General features: G+C 41.8%; 1 protein-coding gene across 3 annotated transcripts in view; it reads left to right on the forward strand.

Annotated features, from left to right (window-relative positions):
• Positions 1 to 1,863: 1,863 nt before the first annotated feature.
• The window catches only part of pecam1a (platelet and endothelial cell adhesion molecule 1a), a 35,115-nt gene continuing 21,357 nt past the window's right edge, over positions 1,864 to 15,621 (forward strand). For all 3 annotated transcript variants that reach the window (XM_005164273.6, XM_021471101.3, NM_001113799.1), the window contains 5 exon segments: positions 1,864 to 1,931; positions 2,017 to 2,040; positions 9,930 to 10,223; positions 10,697 to 10,978; positions 14,075 to 14,335. In XM_005164273.6, the coding sequence (XP_005164330.2) occupies positions 1,892 to 1,931; positions 2,017 to 2,040; positions 9,930 to 10,223; positions 10,697 to 10,978; positions 14,075 to 14,335 (901 nt within the window). In that variant the 5' untranslated portion in view covers positions 1,864 to 1,891.

Genomic DNA, 15,621 nt, shown 5'->3' on the forward strand with positions numbered 1-15,621 from the left:
GGAATATCATGCCAATTCCATGCGTGTTCAATACGAAAAGGTCTGGAGAGGGTTTTCTTCAATGCCAAAAATATTAGTAATTTATTAGATACAAATGAATACTTCGATGACAGAGCTCTGGGTTACATTACCCCAATGCAATACAAGAATTACATTCAAGAGGTTTACAACTAACATACATTTCCTGACTCCAGCATATACACACAACTGATATTAACAGGTGGAGTTTTGGTTTAACATCACTTCTTTGTCATTCTGCAGTCCCTTGGCCCTTTGTAACCCCAAGTCATTACTTTCTCTTTCTGCAACCCTTCTCTGCATACCAGAACTGAACAATCACATGCATCTTTAATATATTTCACACTATTACAAGCATCATGTGACATGTCTAGACAGCAGTGTGAAACAAACCTAAATTTATTCTTATTCTGCTTTTTCCACCAGTCAGCAGTTCTCCAAAAAAGTATGCAGCACAGTAAAAAAGAGGAAGTTTGTCTGGTCAAGATGTTTTGTAATACAATGGAAAAGATTGATTAATCTGTTGTTAGTCTAAACATTTTCCTAATAAAAACACAAAAGTAATAAAAAAATAAATTCCTTTTCTTCAACACAATAAATATTAAAGGGCCGACCCTCCCTATATGCAACCCATACCACAGAACCAGCAGGGGCTGCCCCTTGCTCTTGAATGTAAGTTCTGTTCTGTGCTTTCGTTTAATTTAGGCATGAAAACACTTTGAAATAAATATAAAATTGGCAGAGCTGGTAGCGAACCGGCGACCTTCCGCACTTACTCGCTGGCCTCTGCTACACGTGTTTGAACAGAAATATAATAATAATAATAATAATAATTTTTATTTATATAGCGCCTTTCCAGAGCTCAAGGACACTTTACAGGGAATGCAACAAAAAGATAAACAAACATACATGAGGACAAATATAACAAACTTGAATAACACAAACAAGACCTAAGAGAAATATGAGCAGGATAGTGGTGGATCAGATGAAGTGGTCAGTTTGGTAGATCAGATGCAAAGCATTCAGAAAATAAGTGAGTCTTAAGTAAGGATTTGAATTCAGAGATATTATTAGCAGAGCGAAGTGAGTGTGGTAGAGAGTTCCAGAGTTTGGGTGCAATAACACTAAATGATCTGCCCCCCATTGAAGAGAGGCGATACCGAGGGACAGCAAGAAGGCCAGAGTCAGCAGACCGTAAAGAGCGAGTTGGGGTGTAGGGGACAAGCATGTTGCAGAGATAGGAGGGTGCAAGGTTATTTAAGGATCTAAATGCAAGGAGGAGAATTTTGAATTTAATCCGGTATGCAACCGGGAGCCAATGAAGATCATAAATAAATATTGACATAATAAAATATAAATAAATATAAATATACACAAAATTAACAATAATAACATCTAAAGATGTTGATCTTGGTGAGTTTTTTTTTTATTCAAACACAACTAATTTTGTCCTCAATGAGTATAAAACGTTAGAAAAGCAATCGAATGCTTTCATCGTTAGATGTGTGCACTTTTAAAGTGACCCTTCACTTTTTATGGCGGGCATTTCCCTTATTTTCACATCCCAACGTTGACATCTATGTATATATATTGAATTATTGAACACACATAGTGAATATTTGTTTTAATATTCAATGATGAGCTGAAAAGATTTCGTGTGGGCCTACTTTTTATATCACTGCATTAAAAGAAGAGCCCTTATTGAAGTCCCACCATAAACACAGCGGTGATTTTTTCCAAGGGCCTGGCTTTTCAAAAATGCACACATCCTGAGGAAGAAACGCGTTTCCTGATGCCCCTTTACACAAAGAAAGGCGTATCCGCGTGTGTGTTCAGCGAGCGTTCAGAATCTGCGTCACGTTCACCTGTGAGGATGAGAGCGGGTCTGCTGTGGCTCGGCCTGGCCGGACTGTGTAAGGATACACACTTTTGCAGTTCACACCGTTTATTATCTGTTCAGTGTCTTCATCCCTCTGTTTTCTGCTTCCCCTCCTGCAGGGCAAGCGCTCGGCACGCGGGCAGGTAAGACCACCGTTCAATTGCTTTAGCTGGACAGTTTCGGGACAAGAAGGTTATTTTTACTTCTCGCAGACTAACACCTGAACGCTTGATTTATGTAACTGGGAAAAGGGAAAGTTTAGATTTTAATCCTTGTGTATGTAATAACTTGTTTCTTATACCTGATTTATTTGATCTTCGCCATGATGGCAACACATCATATTTGATTAGATAATATAGTATTCAGCTTAAAGTGATGTTTAAAGGCTTAACTAGGTTAATTAAAGTTAGGGTAATTAGGCAAGTCATTAGCCCTGTCCCAAATCGCATACTTATGCACTATTCTACGCCATTTTGTAGTATAAATAGTGTAAGTAGTGTGTCCACATTGAAAACTCTAAAGATAATAAGTGCACTTTAATTACCCGGATGATGCACTCATTCAGCCGCTAAAATGAAGTGTGTAATGATGGACACTTCACGCACTCAACGACCGCAGGTTTGCTTACGTAGCGGAAGGGGCGGAGCTATCGGACGCACATGTTGGATAACTTCATTTATTTTGGGTGGTGAAAGCAAAATTCTCCTATGAGAGTGATTATAGCGCCTCCCGATAGTGAATGAGGTTATACCCACGGCAGGTATTATTTGATAATTCGGTCGTTTATTTCACTGATTTGGCGACCGTCAAATGTCATCAGCGAAACGGTTTGAATTTCCGCTTAGTAAAAAAACATTAGTGTGCCATTTAGTACATAGTGCATGAGTGCATAGTGTATAGACCTTTTTCATGGCTGCTGCATGGAGGGCGCCATAGTGACCAGCGTCTTCCGGTAGAATGCCAAAAACTTCCGTTTACAGCGTGTACAACTGGTAATTTGCGCTCCGAAAATGGGTTTCAATAACGTTTTTAATGGATAACAGAGTGTTTTTGTGACACACAACTTAGAAATGTGTCTGTTAAAGCCGTTATAATCGGTCACATGTGGTTCAAGCGCGTCAGAAATACGAGAAAAACGTTCTCCTAGTTCACGTGTCTGCCGTCAGAAATGCAGTGTGTGTACACACAGAGAGAGAGAGAGAGAGAGAGAGAGAGAGCAAACCAGAGTACTGGCATGAAACTTGACAGGTATGAAAGTCGTGCAATTTACAAAAATGAGCAATAAAAGTCTGTTATTGATCCTCTGCTGCTGATTTGCTGTTCATTCTAATCGCGAGCCGTTTGTGTTTTATTTCATGTGTTGTTTTCACCACGGTTTGTGTTTTTCTGTCATTTCCAAATGACACTAGCCTATATTTTCACTTTGTCACAGTTATTAAATCAGTGTGTCAGTGGCACAGTACAGGCTACGTGTGTGTGTCAAACATTTTGCTGAACTACATGTGTTTGGGCTGGTTATACATTTGAAATAAAGAGAAAATGTTGACTTTAGCGATGACGAGGCTTCATTTAAACTGCTGAAGATGCCGTCTGACAACGAGGGGAAAACGCCTCACAGCAGCTGTTTTCCATCCTATTAGATCTCATTTCTTTAAATGATCAGTCCAGGAGATGCTGCTGATGGACAACAGTATTAGTTCAAAGAGGATAAAAGCAGGTAAAACAGATTAAAACTATCGTTTCAAAGCTGCCCAAATGTGACTGTTTACATGCATCAGCTGCCGACCGGAAGTTCTTCGCATTCTCCTTGCGCATACACGCAAAGCATAATGGGTAATTTTGCGTTCCAAGAAAAAGGTCTATAGTGTGGCATTTGGGACGCAGCTATAGTATGACAGTGGCGTGTTCTGACTATTGAAAACACATTGCTGAAGGGGGATGATAATATTAACCTTAAAAGAGATTTAAAAATATTAAAAAACTGCTTTTATTCTAGCCGAAATAAAACAAATAAGACTTTCTCCAGAAGAAAAAATATTATAGGAAATTCTGTGATAATTCCCTTGCTCTGCTAAACATCATTTGGTAAATATTTGGCGAATAATTCAGACTTCAACTTCCCTTTTGGGTTAAAAATGTCACTAAACATTTAAAATAAAGAAGCTAAACACCTTAATTGGAAAAATATAAATAAACCTAGAATAGGAAAGTGCATTAAAGAAATGGCATCGCATATGTCAATGGAAAAGATCACATACATTATCAAAAAGAAACAAAATGTGTTTGAAGATATCTGGAGACCTTTTAATAACTTTCTAAAGTGCAATGTAAATGTGGACAGTCTACTACAACTAGAACAGGCTTAGGAATATGGGAAGTATCATGGTCTAAACTGATTTAAACATATCCCCCTTTTTTCTTTTTTTATTATATTTATTTATTTGTTTATTTATTTTTATTTTATTTATTTACTTATTTATTGTTATTTATTTTATTTGTTTAATTTTAAGGGTATTGGGTTGTTGGGAGGGAGAATGGGGGTAAAAAGTTTGCTGTGCCTTCATGATTATTGTTCTGTATTTGTGTAATCTGTTGTAATATGCAAATTGAAAAAAGTAATAAATATATTGTACAAAAAAAAAAGAAGCTAAATACAATTTCAATTCTCAAATCTATTTTGGATGAAGAAACAACCTCATTCAAACTAGCTAAAGCAGCAGATTCCTATTGTGTGTGTTTTTGTGGTGTAATAATGGCTGCATAGCTGGCGGGTCAAAACTGGCCTGAAGGACAACCGTTGTATCCTAAATGTGTTCAGCCTTCATGAAAATTGCAAAGTAGGAAATGATTCATTCTTTCTAATGTTAAGCTCATTGTAGGAAAAATCACCAAACTTCAAGATAAAACAACAAAAAAAATTTGCTGTTAAAACGGTGTCTGGATCATTTTGAAGAGGGTTAAGACTTGAGGAGGAGTTTTCAGAGCATGTTCGTAACTTTGGGTTTGAAAATTAGTGAGGTCTGGATGGTTTGTGAGGAATGATTGACAACGAGTTGTTGAATTATTACGAAATAATTATGGTGGTGATGGCGACATGGTGGCTCAGTGGTTAGCACTGTCACCTCACAGCAAAAGGTCGCTAGTTTGAGTCCTTTCTGAGCCGGGTGGTGTTTCAGTGTGGAGTTTGCATGTTCTCCCTGTGTTTGCATGGGTTTCCTCCGGGTGCTTTGGTTTCCCCCATAGTCCAAAGACATGTGTTATAGGGGAATTGAATGAACTAAACTGGCTGTAGTATATGATTGTGTATGTGTGAATAAGTGTGTATGGGTGTTTCCCAGTGCTGGGTTGCAGCTGGAAGGGCATCTGCTGCTGGCATATGCTGGAATAGTTGGCGGCTCATTCATAATAAATTATGGTGACTTAAGAAAGCCAGCATACTAACATATTCTAACATAATAAACTTATTATTGTCTTCTGAGATAATAACCCTGCTAGAAAATCCAGCTTAAACCAGCCTAGGCTGGTTGGCTGGTTTTAGCTGGTCGACCAGGATGGTTTAAGAGGGGTTTTGGCCACTTCCAGGCTGGTTTCCAGCCATTTCCAGCCTGGTCTTAGCTGGTCAGGCTGGAAAATAACCAGCTACATCCAGGTAAAACCAGCTTGACCAACCTGTTTTAAGCTGGACATAGCTGGTTTTGGCTGGGCTCCCAGCCTGGCTAGGCTGGTCAAGCTGGTTTTAGCTGGATTTAGCTGGTCATTTTCCAGCCTGACAAGCTAAGACCAGGCTGGAAATGGCTGGAAACCAGCTTGGAAGTGGCCAAAACCCCTCTTAAACCAGCCTGGTTGACCAGCTAAAACCAGCCAACCAGCCTAGGCTGGTTTAAGCTGGATTTTTCAGCAGGGAATATCTATCTATCTCCCCTAAATCCTTCAAGCTATGTCGTTTAACCTCATGTCAGACCTGCCAGATACCAATCTGTCTCAGGTTACTCTATCTTTTCTAACTGATCCAATTTTCAGTTTTCCGAAAACTATGTAGAAAAATTAATAACATGCTAATTCATATAAAAAACATGCTAGCAAAATGCTAACTCATTTTAGAAACATGCTTGTAACATATCGATTCATACTAGAATCATGTTAACATGCTTATTAATACTATAATCATGCATGCTAACAACATGCTAATTCATGCTAGAATCATGCTAACAACATGCTAATTTACTCTATAATCATGCTAGCATACATGCTGATACTAGAAATATATTCTTGTAACACTAATTCTTGCTAGAATTATGCTAGCAACATGCTAGTTCACACCAGAATTATGCTAGCAACATGCTAATTATTTTAGAAACATGTCTTTACTAATTAATACTATAATGTTAACAACACGCTCATACCCCCATCAAGTCTACTGACGTACATGGTGAGCTAAAGGGACAAACTGGTTACAGCTGGAAAGCCATCCACGTGAAAGTAAGCGGTCAGCTGGCAAGCGTGACATGGAACAGTGTCATAGCGGCCCATAGCGTTCGTTTAAAAAATGAAATGCAGCCAAACGTACCTCTGGCTACATATTTTGCGGTGTCCAGAAATGTATATACTACATTTTCAGAATGAGCTTGTGTTGATATGATTATGCATTCTTGATTTTTGGTGTTTTTCACTATTGGGAAGATGTTTAAAAGTGTCATATTTACTGTTAATCATCAGTTGGCACTATTAATGCTTTAGATACGATAAGTAGATTGGATGGAAGTCAATGGGGTAAAAACAACCCTGAACATAACAAAAGGGTAGTCAATTTGCCCAGAGTGTATATTCTTGAGTTTTTTCAAATTTTCAAAGCATTTCCCCAAAATTTGTGTTTAAATAAGATTTGTCACCAAAAATCATTCAATTTGCTGAAACACAAAGGAAAAGTTGTGGCCACCCTGCTTAAAAATCCAGCTTAAACCAGCCTAGTTGGCTGGTTTTAGCTGGTCGACCAGGCTGGTTTTAGAGGGGTTTTGGCCATTTCCAGGCTGGTTTCCAGCCTGGTCTTAGCTGGTCAGGCTGGAAAATGACCAGCTAAATCCAGCTAAAACCAGCTTGACCAGCCTGGATTAAGCTGGACATAGCTGGTTTTGGCTGGGCTCCCAGCCTGGCTAGGCTGGTCAAGCTGGTTTTAGCTGGTCATCTCCCAGCCTGACCAGCTAAGACCAGGCTGGAAATGGCTGGAAACCAGCCTGGAAGTTGCCAAAACCCCTCTAAAACCAGTCTGGTCGACCAGCTAAAACCAGCCAACCAGCCTAGGCTGGTTTAGGCTGTTTTTTTCAGTAGGGCAAATTAAGACTTAATTAAGACAATGGATGAAAACATCTCCAACAGCACACAAGAGTTAAATCTGTTGATTTTTCTCTCTGTTGATCTTTTATTTTTCAGAATCGTGATCTCTATTTAAAAAAGTTCCTGCAGGTTCATGCAGAATTCGTGCAGCTCTTCTCAATTCAAGATGCACTTTCGTGCTTTGATCTTTGCTGCGCATAGTTTAGCCGCTCAAAGGAAGCTAGCAGAAGATGTTTAGTCTGCATTTAATTGGAGGCTCAAACAAGATCAGTGATGTGGATTTCAGCCCGCAAACACTGCGCTGTCTCAACAGTTTAGGCGAAGTATGTCATGTCTAGTGCTCCTGTTTGTCGGTCTGTACGGGCTCCTGGGGGAATCGTGTTTTGTGTTTGTTCATGTGATTTCCTTCCTTCCGCTTCCTTCTGTTCTGAGCGCCGCTCACTGTGGCCTGCTTTAAGACTTTCAGAAGAAGCTTACATAGAGTTGAAGTCAAAGTTAGTCCTCTGAATTTTTCATTTTTAAATATTTCCCAAATGATGTTGAACAGATTCAGGAATTGTTCACGGTATTTCCTACAATATATTTAATTTCCTTTTTTTAATGTAATTTCCTACAATTAAGTCTTATTTGTTTTATTTCAGCTAGACTAAAAGCAGATTAAAACTAAACTATTTTAATTTCAAAATTATTAGCCCCCTTATTTGTGTTGGATTGTCTACAGAACAAACCACTGTTACACGAAAACTTGTCTAATTACCCTAACCTGCCTAATTAACCCAGTTTTAGGCTTTAAATGTCACTTTAAGCTGAATACTAGTATCTTGAATAATTTCCAGTGAAATATTACATGCTGTCATCATGGCAAAGGTAAAAGAAATCAGTTGGAAATGAGTTAATTTTGTTTAGAAATGTTTTTAGAAATCGTCTTTCCGAATAAATACAAAAGGGGCTAATAATTCAGGAGGGCTAATAATTCAACTATATGTTGTTTTAAGTCAACATACAAAAACCCTCACTCTTCAGACGAGCCAGAAAGGATGACTTTTCAGTGAACTGCAGCAAATGTTTCAGGTTCTGTCATTAAGCTTGTGATTAAGAAGTGCACTTGATTGAACTGAATATGCACTTAAAATATTTTTTAAAAAGCAAATCATTTCATATTAATGCTATAAAATGCACTAATAGGTCCTGTGAAGCAATTTAAAAAGAGCCTTTTTTTATTCGATGTATTACGTAACATCAATTGACGCTGAAAAGAGGGCGGGGCATGGAGTAGCTCCTTCCCTCTAAAATGAACAGCCAATAGCGTTTGATTTTCATCACAGCTCTGCCAGTGAACGCAGTTGAGCTCAAGTGCAGCAAATGAGAAGAAGGGGGCGGGGCATGTCAGACACTAGAGAGCATTTGATTGGTCAGATTTGACAAGAAACTGTGGTATGAGATGACATGAAAAAATAGTTTATCAAGTTTTGGACGTCTACATCAGTTTGATATTTTCTAAACCTGAATTTTGTCACTGTTTTGGAGCACACTAGCTATGGATATCCTTAAAACTAACAGAATGAAACTAACATATACAATTTAAAGACGTTCTTTAAACATTAATTAGGGAAGTCAATCCCGCTTCAAACCCCCCTGTATATCGTACCCTGGATTCGTGGAATGTTTAAAACAGCTGTTCTCTCTTATGTGAAGTTTATTTATAAAGAAATTTTGAGAGGATCACGTGCTTATGATTGACCACAGCTGGTCCTGCATTAGCTACCAATTGATTTACCAATCAGATGATTCCAAATTCACCATAAGCAACCAGAGTTACTTACCTTGGTCATCTTCGTCTTGAAGAATCCTCCCTTCCACCCTTACTCCCTTTTCCTTGATAGGGCAGCACGGTGGTCCAGTGGTTAGCACTGTTGCCTCGCACCAAGAATGTCACTGGTTCAAGTCCTTACCAGGCCAGTCAACATTTCTGTGTGGAGTTTGCATGTTCTCTCCGTGCTCATGTGGGTTTAGCTGGTTGCCTCCCACCGTCTGAAAACATGTGAACATAAGCGAATTGACTAAACTAAATTGAAATCACAGATGAGCTCTTAGTCAGCAGTATTTCTCTCCTTAGCAATCCCTAATTCATCATCAGCCATAAATAAGCAAAGGGGTTCTCAAGACCTAACAGAGCTTAACCTCCCCTCTCACCCTGCTGACTGGAGGGAGCCCCTGGCTCGAGGATCTTATGAGCCCTGCTGAAAAGTCCAGCTTAAACCAGCCTAGGAAGGTTGGCTGGTTTTAGCTGGTCAACCACCCTGGTTTTAGAGGGGTTTTGGCCACTTCCAGGCTGGTTTCCAGCCATTTCAATCTGGTTTAGCTGGACAGACTGGAAAGTGACCAGCTAAAACCATCTAAAACCAGCTTGACCAGCCTGGTTTTAGCTAGACATAGCTGGTTTTGGCTTGTCATCTCCCAGCCTGACCAGCTAAAACCAGGCTGAAATGGCTGGAAACCAGCCTGGAAGTGGCCAAAACCCCTCTAAAACCAGGCTCGACCAGCTAAAACCAGCCAACCATCCAACGCTGGTATAAGCTGAATTTTTCAGCAGGGAGCTCAGGGCTCTGTCCTGAAACAGCATCCTAAACATGCTTCATAATCAGTTATCAGCTGTTTATATATTTATACTGTATATATATCTGTTTCTCTGTCTGCTCAGCGATCACCATCGATCAGGTGAGGCTGACTGTTCATCCAGGTAATGAAGTGGTCAGTGGCACTAATCTGATCCTGCGCTGTGAGGCTGATGTCAGTCACAGCCTGTCCCGTCCACCCACGCACTCCTTCAGCTTCCTGCATAACGGACAGGTGGTCTACTCCAAAAACATCAGCGCCTCTGTGGTGGAGCGCACCTTCTCTCCGGCCCGCGTCTCCAACTCAGGCCAGTATGAATGCACTGTCCGCATTGAAGACAAGGCCAAGACAAGTAACAGGCAGACACTGCGCATCACAGGTGAGCAGAAACACTGCGTTTATGGATAAAAACTGACTTAAAATAAAATTTGGTTATAAAATCCCGGCTGGAAAAATTGGCATTTCTGTGTGGAGTTTGCATGTTTTCCCCATGTTGGCGTGGGTTTCCTCCGGGTGCTCCAGTTTCCCCCACAATCCAAAGACATGCGGTACAGGTGAATTGGGTAAACTAAATTGGCCATAGTGTATGAGTGTGTGTGTGTTAATGAGAGAGTGTATGGGTGTTTCCCAGTACTGGGTTGCAGCTGGAAGGGCATCTGCTGCATGAAACATATGTCAGAATAGTTGGCGGTTCATTCCGCTGTGGTGACCCCCCTAGGCTGTAGGAATATTAATGAATGGTCAGGATCAACAAATGCAAATAGCATTTTGGGTACTACCCTGAAACTGTGTTGCTTATGTGACTTATTAGGGAGCGGTAAGTGGTTAAAAAGTGTGTTTAACCCCCTGCAGGCCTTCAGACGCCCACGATGAAGGTGAAGTCTGACATCGTGTCTGAGGGGGAAGACATCATTGCCACATGCAGCGCAGCAGAGGAGACGGGCACGCTGATGTTTCTCTTCTACGAGGACAATCAGGAGGTCAAGAGTGAAGTTAGTAACACCAACACCATTTCGATCACGCTGACCATGAAGAAGCTCACTGATATCTATCTGCACTGCGCCTACATGGTTGTGAGGCACCCCACTGCAGGCTTCTCCAACAACAGCAACACCGTCAAAGTCTTCGTACGAGGTAACGTAATGCTGCTTGCCTAAAGACAATTGTTAATGGCATTTAGTGTGTGTTCACACTTGTGGTTTGGTGGTCTTGGTTCGTATTGTGTTGAGGAGGAAAGAAATGTGTACGTTCATTGCCATTCATGAGATCAAATTAAAAAGAAACTGGCACAGCAAGTAGCACATTCCCCTCACAGCAAGAAGGTCGCTGGTTTGAGCCTCAGCTGAGTCAGTTGGCATTTCTGTGTGGAGTTTGCATGTTCTCACAGTGTTGGCGTGGGTTTTCTCTGGTTTCCCCTAAAGACATGTGTTACAGGTTAATTGGGTAAGCTAAATTGGCCATAGTGTGTGTGTTTTTGTGTGTATGGATGTCTCCCAGAGATGTGTACAATTTGGGCTCATTGTGGAAACGTAGCCCCGCGAACGTTTCTGGAGGCTGCGAAATACATCCCGAGAGGTATCGAAATCGAAAAGGCGCCGGAGGCCGATGTCGAGCGACCGTCTCTCCGACTGAATGACCGAACGATCAACTGGGCGACCGGCCAATCAGCCAATTGGCCAATCGGCCGACCCAGCCACCCTCCTCCTACTCCTTCCATAAACCCAAGCAACGATTTACAAAAGCCGTCCAGAAAAGAAAAGCAAAAGCCCTCATCCGATTTTTACAGAATTTTCGGATTTCGCCCTACCTCGCCCCTTCATGAACTCATTCGCTTTTATTTTTTGGATTCTGTTTTTCATCTTAACTGATTTCCGGAACCACCCTTCCCCGGACTCGAACCCAGTCGTCGCTGCGGCCGGCTCCACCTTCTCCGGGCCTCCTCTCGGCCGACGTAACACTATGCCTGGGTTGGATGTGTAGCTGCTGGACGGGCATCCGCTGCGTAGAGCAGATGCTGGATAAGTTGGCGGTTCATTCCGCTGTGGCGACCCCTGATTAATAAAAGGACTAAGTGGAAAAGAAAATGAATGAATGGTTTTAAAAAAAGCAATAAAATGTTTTTAAGACACATTTTGGAATGCACGATGCTCTACAATGGGCAATTCTTCCATCCCACACTGGGAGATAAGGAAAAACATTGCCCATACCTGTATTGAACTGTAATGACCATCATCACATATATGACCTAAGCTTTTTGTGCTTTCTAAGATTTCATATTTTTAGATTGTCCAGTTTTGGGGTATTTTGCCACATAGCAAAATTTCTCTCCCACATACAGTGAATTACAGTACATGACTGGACTAAGTCTGGCTTCTCGACAAGGGCCAAAAATGGGCCATAACTGGGCCATGTCTAAGCCAAGTAATGCCTAGTTCAGACTGCGTGATTTTAGCCCCGATTTTGGCTCGCCGACAGGTTTTGAGAAATCACCGACAAATGCCTGAAATCACAGGCAAATCGCTGCTCGTGCACGTGAGTGACAATCACACAGTATGAACTATCAAAGACACGATCTGAGAAAATCACCAATGAGTCACCGATGCCTGTGAGATATTTGGCGTGCTGAATATCTGGAGCTGTCGGCGATTCAAATCATGACGTGTGAACTGAGTTTTGACTGAAAATACCATCAGCGATCGCCTACAGCCAATGAGAGAGCAGCATTCACTTGTGTGTGTGTGTGTGTGTGTATAACTGCTGCAGGCCAGCGGGAGGCTGGGGGAGAAGTTAAAAGCGCTCTTTTTCGGTTTATTTGGACCCACGAAATGGAGAAAAAACTAGTGTAAGTTTGACAGGACTCAGGAGCAACCGTGTCTGTTTGACGTTTCATACAAAAAGAAATTAGTTTATTAACAACTTAAGTTGAGGAGAAATGGCTAATTCCCTTTAAACCCAGGTGAGCAAATATGTACATGTTCTACCCCATTAAAGGCTTCTTTCTCATTATGTAGTTAATAACAAAAGATATACGACGTGTTTTTGGCTGTGAGACGTAGTTTGGACGAAGTTGTCGGCGATTCTTCCTATAGTAAAGTCATGCAATGTGAAAGTCCCTGTCGCCGATCCATCTTGCAGTGTAAACAAAGCAGCGACGAAACGCCAGCCCAGATAGTCAAGCAGTGTGAAAACATCTGTGACACGACTACTTTGGAAATCATGCAGTCTGAACTCAGCATAAGCTGAACTGGACCAGATGAGGCCCATGTTTGGCCATTGTCTGGAAGCCAGACTTGGGCCCAATCCCAATTCTATTTTTGTACCCCTACCCCTTCCTCTTGGCCCTTACAATCAAGTACAACCATTTCGGAACACTCAAAAGTTGTTTACAATTTTTTATTTGGGTGGGGGTGGGGGGGGGGACCTCCTCATCCATCACCAGAGTGCATCATCCACCTGGATGATGCGACGGCAGCCATATTGTGCCAGACTGCTCACCACACACCAGCTGATTGGCGGAGAGGAGACCATGATGAAGCCAATTATACTATGGGGATCGTTTGGAGGCCAACGGCCCTACACCCCTACACTTTTTCAAAGAACACCCTGGGATTTTTAATGAGCACAGAGAGTCAGGACCTCAGTTTAATGTCTCATCTGAGTAACAGCACACACTGAGCAGTATAGAGTCCCCATCAATATACTGGGGTATTAAGGCTCACATAGACCACAGGTCGAGCACCCCCTGCTGGTCTCACTAACACCACATCCAGCAGCAACCTAGCTTTCCCATGTGGTCTCCCATCCAGGTACTGACCAGGCACAGCCCTGCTTAGCTTCAGTGGGCGACCATCTGAGAGTTAAAGAGAGCTAGCTGCCGGCTAGTTAAGTTGCAGCAATAAAATTACAAGATGCAGCAGGCAGTTAAAACACAATGTGCCTTGGAGCAATGCATGGGAATCATCCACTGCCAACAGAAAACAAGCATTACATTTTTACAATCATAGCGCTTAACTGATGAAGAAGTGTGCAAATGTGCAACATGCCTGTAAATTCCTTAACAGCAATCACTCACAGTTTTCATTTTAACCACATCAAACCAGCCAAGTGTGAACACAAAAACCCAGCCAATCAGAAATGATGTCTGTTGATTTGAGTCTTTTAATCCAGCCATTTATAGAGTACACCCACGGCTGCTCATCATTTGCATTAACCACACATTTTATTCCATAGATCTTAAAGAGCTCATCCCACAGATAAGCTTTTCACCCAGTGCGAGTGTGGTCGAGGGCGAACGGGTGGCGATCAAATGTGAGGTTCAGGATCGCTCAGCTCTGGAGATGTTTCTCACCAAAGACGGCACCATACTTCAAAGATTTCACACATCCTTCACATACAGCCTCACGGTGAGAGAGGAGGATTCTGGAGATTATGTGTGCAAAACCGAGAAAGGGAGCGTGCAGAAGAAGGTAGAAAATCGACTCAGTGTAACAGGTAACTAACAATCTATATACATTCTACAAAGGGCTTTCATGCTGGGTAGTTCTAAGAACTCAGTTATAGGAACCAATCGTCAGGCCCATCCCTTGAAACTAAATTTTCCCCTCGACATCATGTGTGGCCTTCAACAAAACAACTGACCAGTGGTTCTCAATTCCTAGAAGCCTTTTTTGTGCAAGCTGAGACTGCATCACTCAGCGATGCAATGTCAGACACAATGCACTCAAATGGAGCTAGTGACGTCACTGTGACGGGTAGGGTTAGGGGTGGGGTTAGATGAGCCCCTTAAAAAGCATTGGATGCAGCCCAGATTGCACTGCACCAGGTCTGCAGCCAGACCCCTCTCAAGTGATGCGATTTTGCAGGTCAGAGTTCACCAAGCCTGAATTTTTCATCGCCGCGAACTGCGAAACTTAACACATGACCCCGCGTTTCCGGTCTGACGCATTCGTGTGCGTTTGAATGGAAGTCTATGGAGAGAAGAGTCAAGTGTGACCGCAGCTTTATGCAGAGACTAATGCTGTGTTCACACCAGATGAAAATCGTGTGAATAAATCGTGATATTCACATGTAAATATATGCTTGAACATTTTGAGTTTACTCCCTTCATTCACGTGTCAAACTCGCTTCATTCGCACATCAAATTCACCTCACGATAGATGCAGATTCGCGTCATGGGCAGGGCTTCTGTCTGCCCAGTGACTCTAGCATTCATTGCTAAATGGCTAACATGGATTTTATTGAGATAGTAGGAAGCTTTAGGAATGCTGAAAAACTGGGGAGATTCGTTCGGTGCCGTGTCTGAGTCCACTATATACTTTAAGAGGTGCACCAAACTCTGAGTTCATCAACTCCTTTAGAAACTATACCTGGATGATGGGATGAAGCTTTCAGCAGTGCTTCAGACTGAGCCCAGTTTGCCGAGCTGTTGTCCAGTGTTGGCAGGAGAATTTCCCCTCGGGACACCAACAACAGGCACTACATTATAATCACACCCCTACATAAGCAAGCTCTTTACTGGTTAACGCAGCGCTAATGTCCACTGAAGTTCAGATTTTCTAACTCGATTGTTTCACGCAAAACTTGCAAAATCTATCAACTTCCACCTCTTCATTCGTACGAAATGCGTCATTCGCACTGCAGGATGTCTATTTGCGTCATTGCATTGACTTAACATGTAAATCATTCGCACTTTCGGGCAAGTCATATCACTCAACAGCCATTTTTGAAACTCCGTTCAGGCATTCTGTTAAAATGGGGAAACATCAAATTCTCCAGAA

Source organism: Danio rerio, chromosome 3 (genome assembly GCF_049306965.1).
Source record: "Danio rerio strain Tuebingen ecotype United States chromosome 3, GRCz12tu, whole genome shotgun sequence".
In the NCBI taxonomy this organism is placed as follows: domain Eukaryota; kingdom Metazoa; phylum Chordata; class Actinopteri; order Cypriniformes; family Danionidae; genus Danio; species Danio rerio.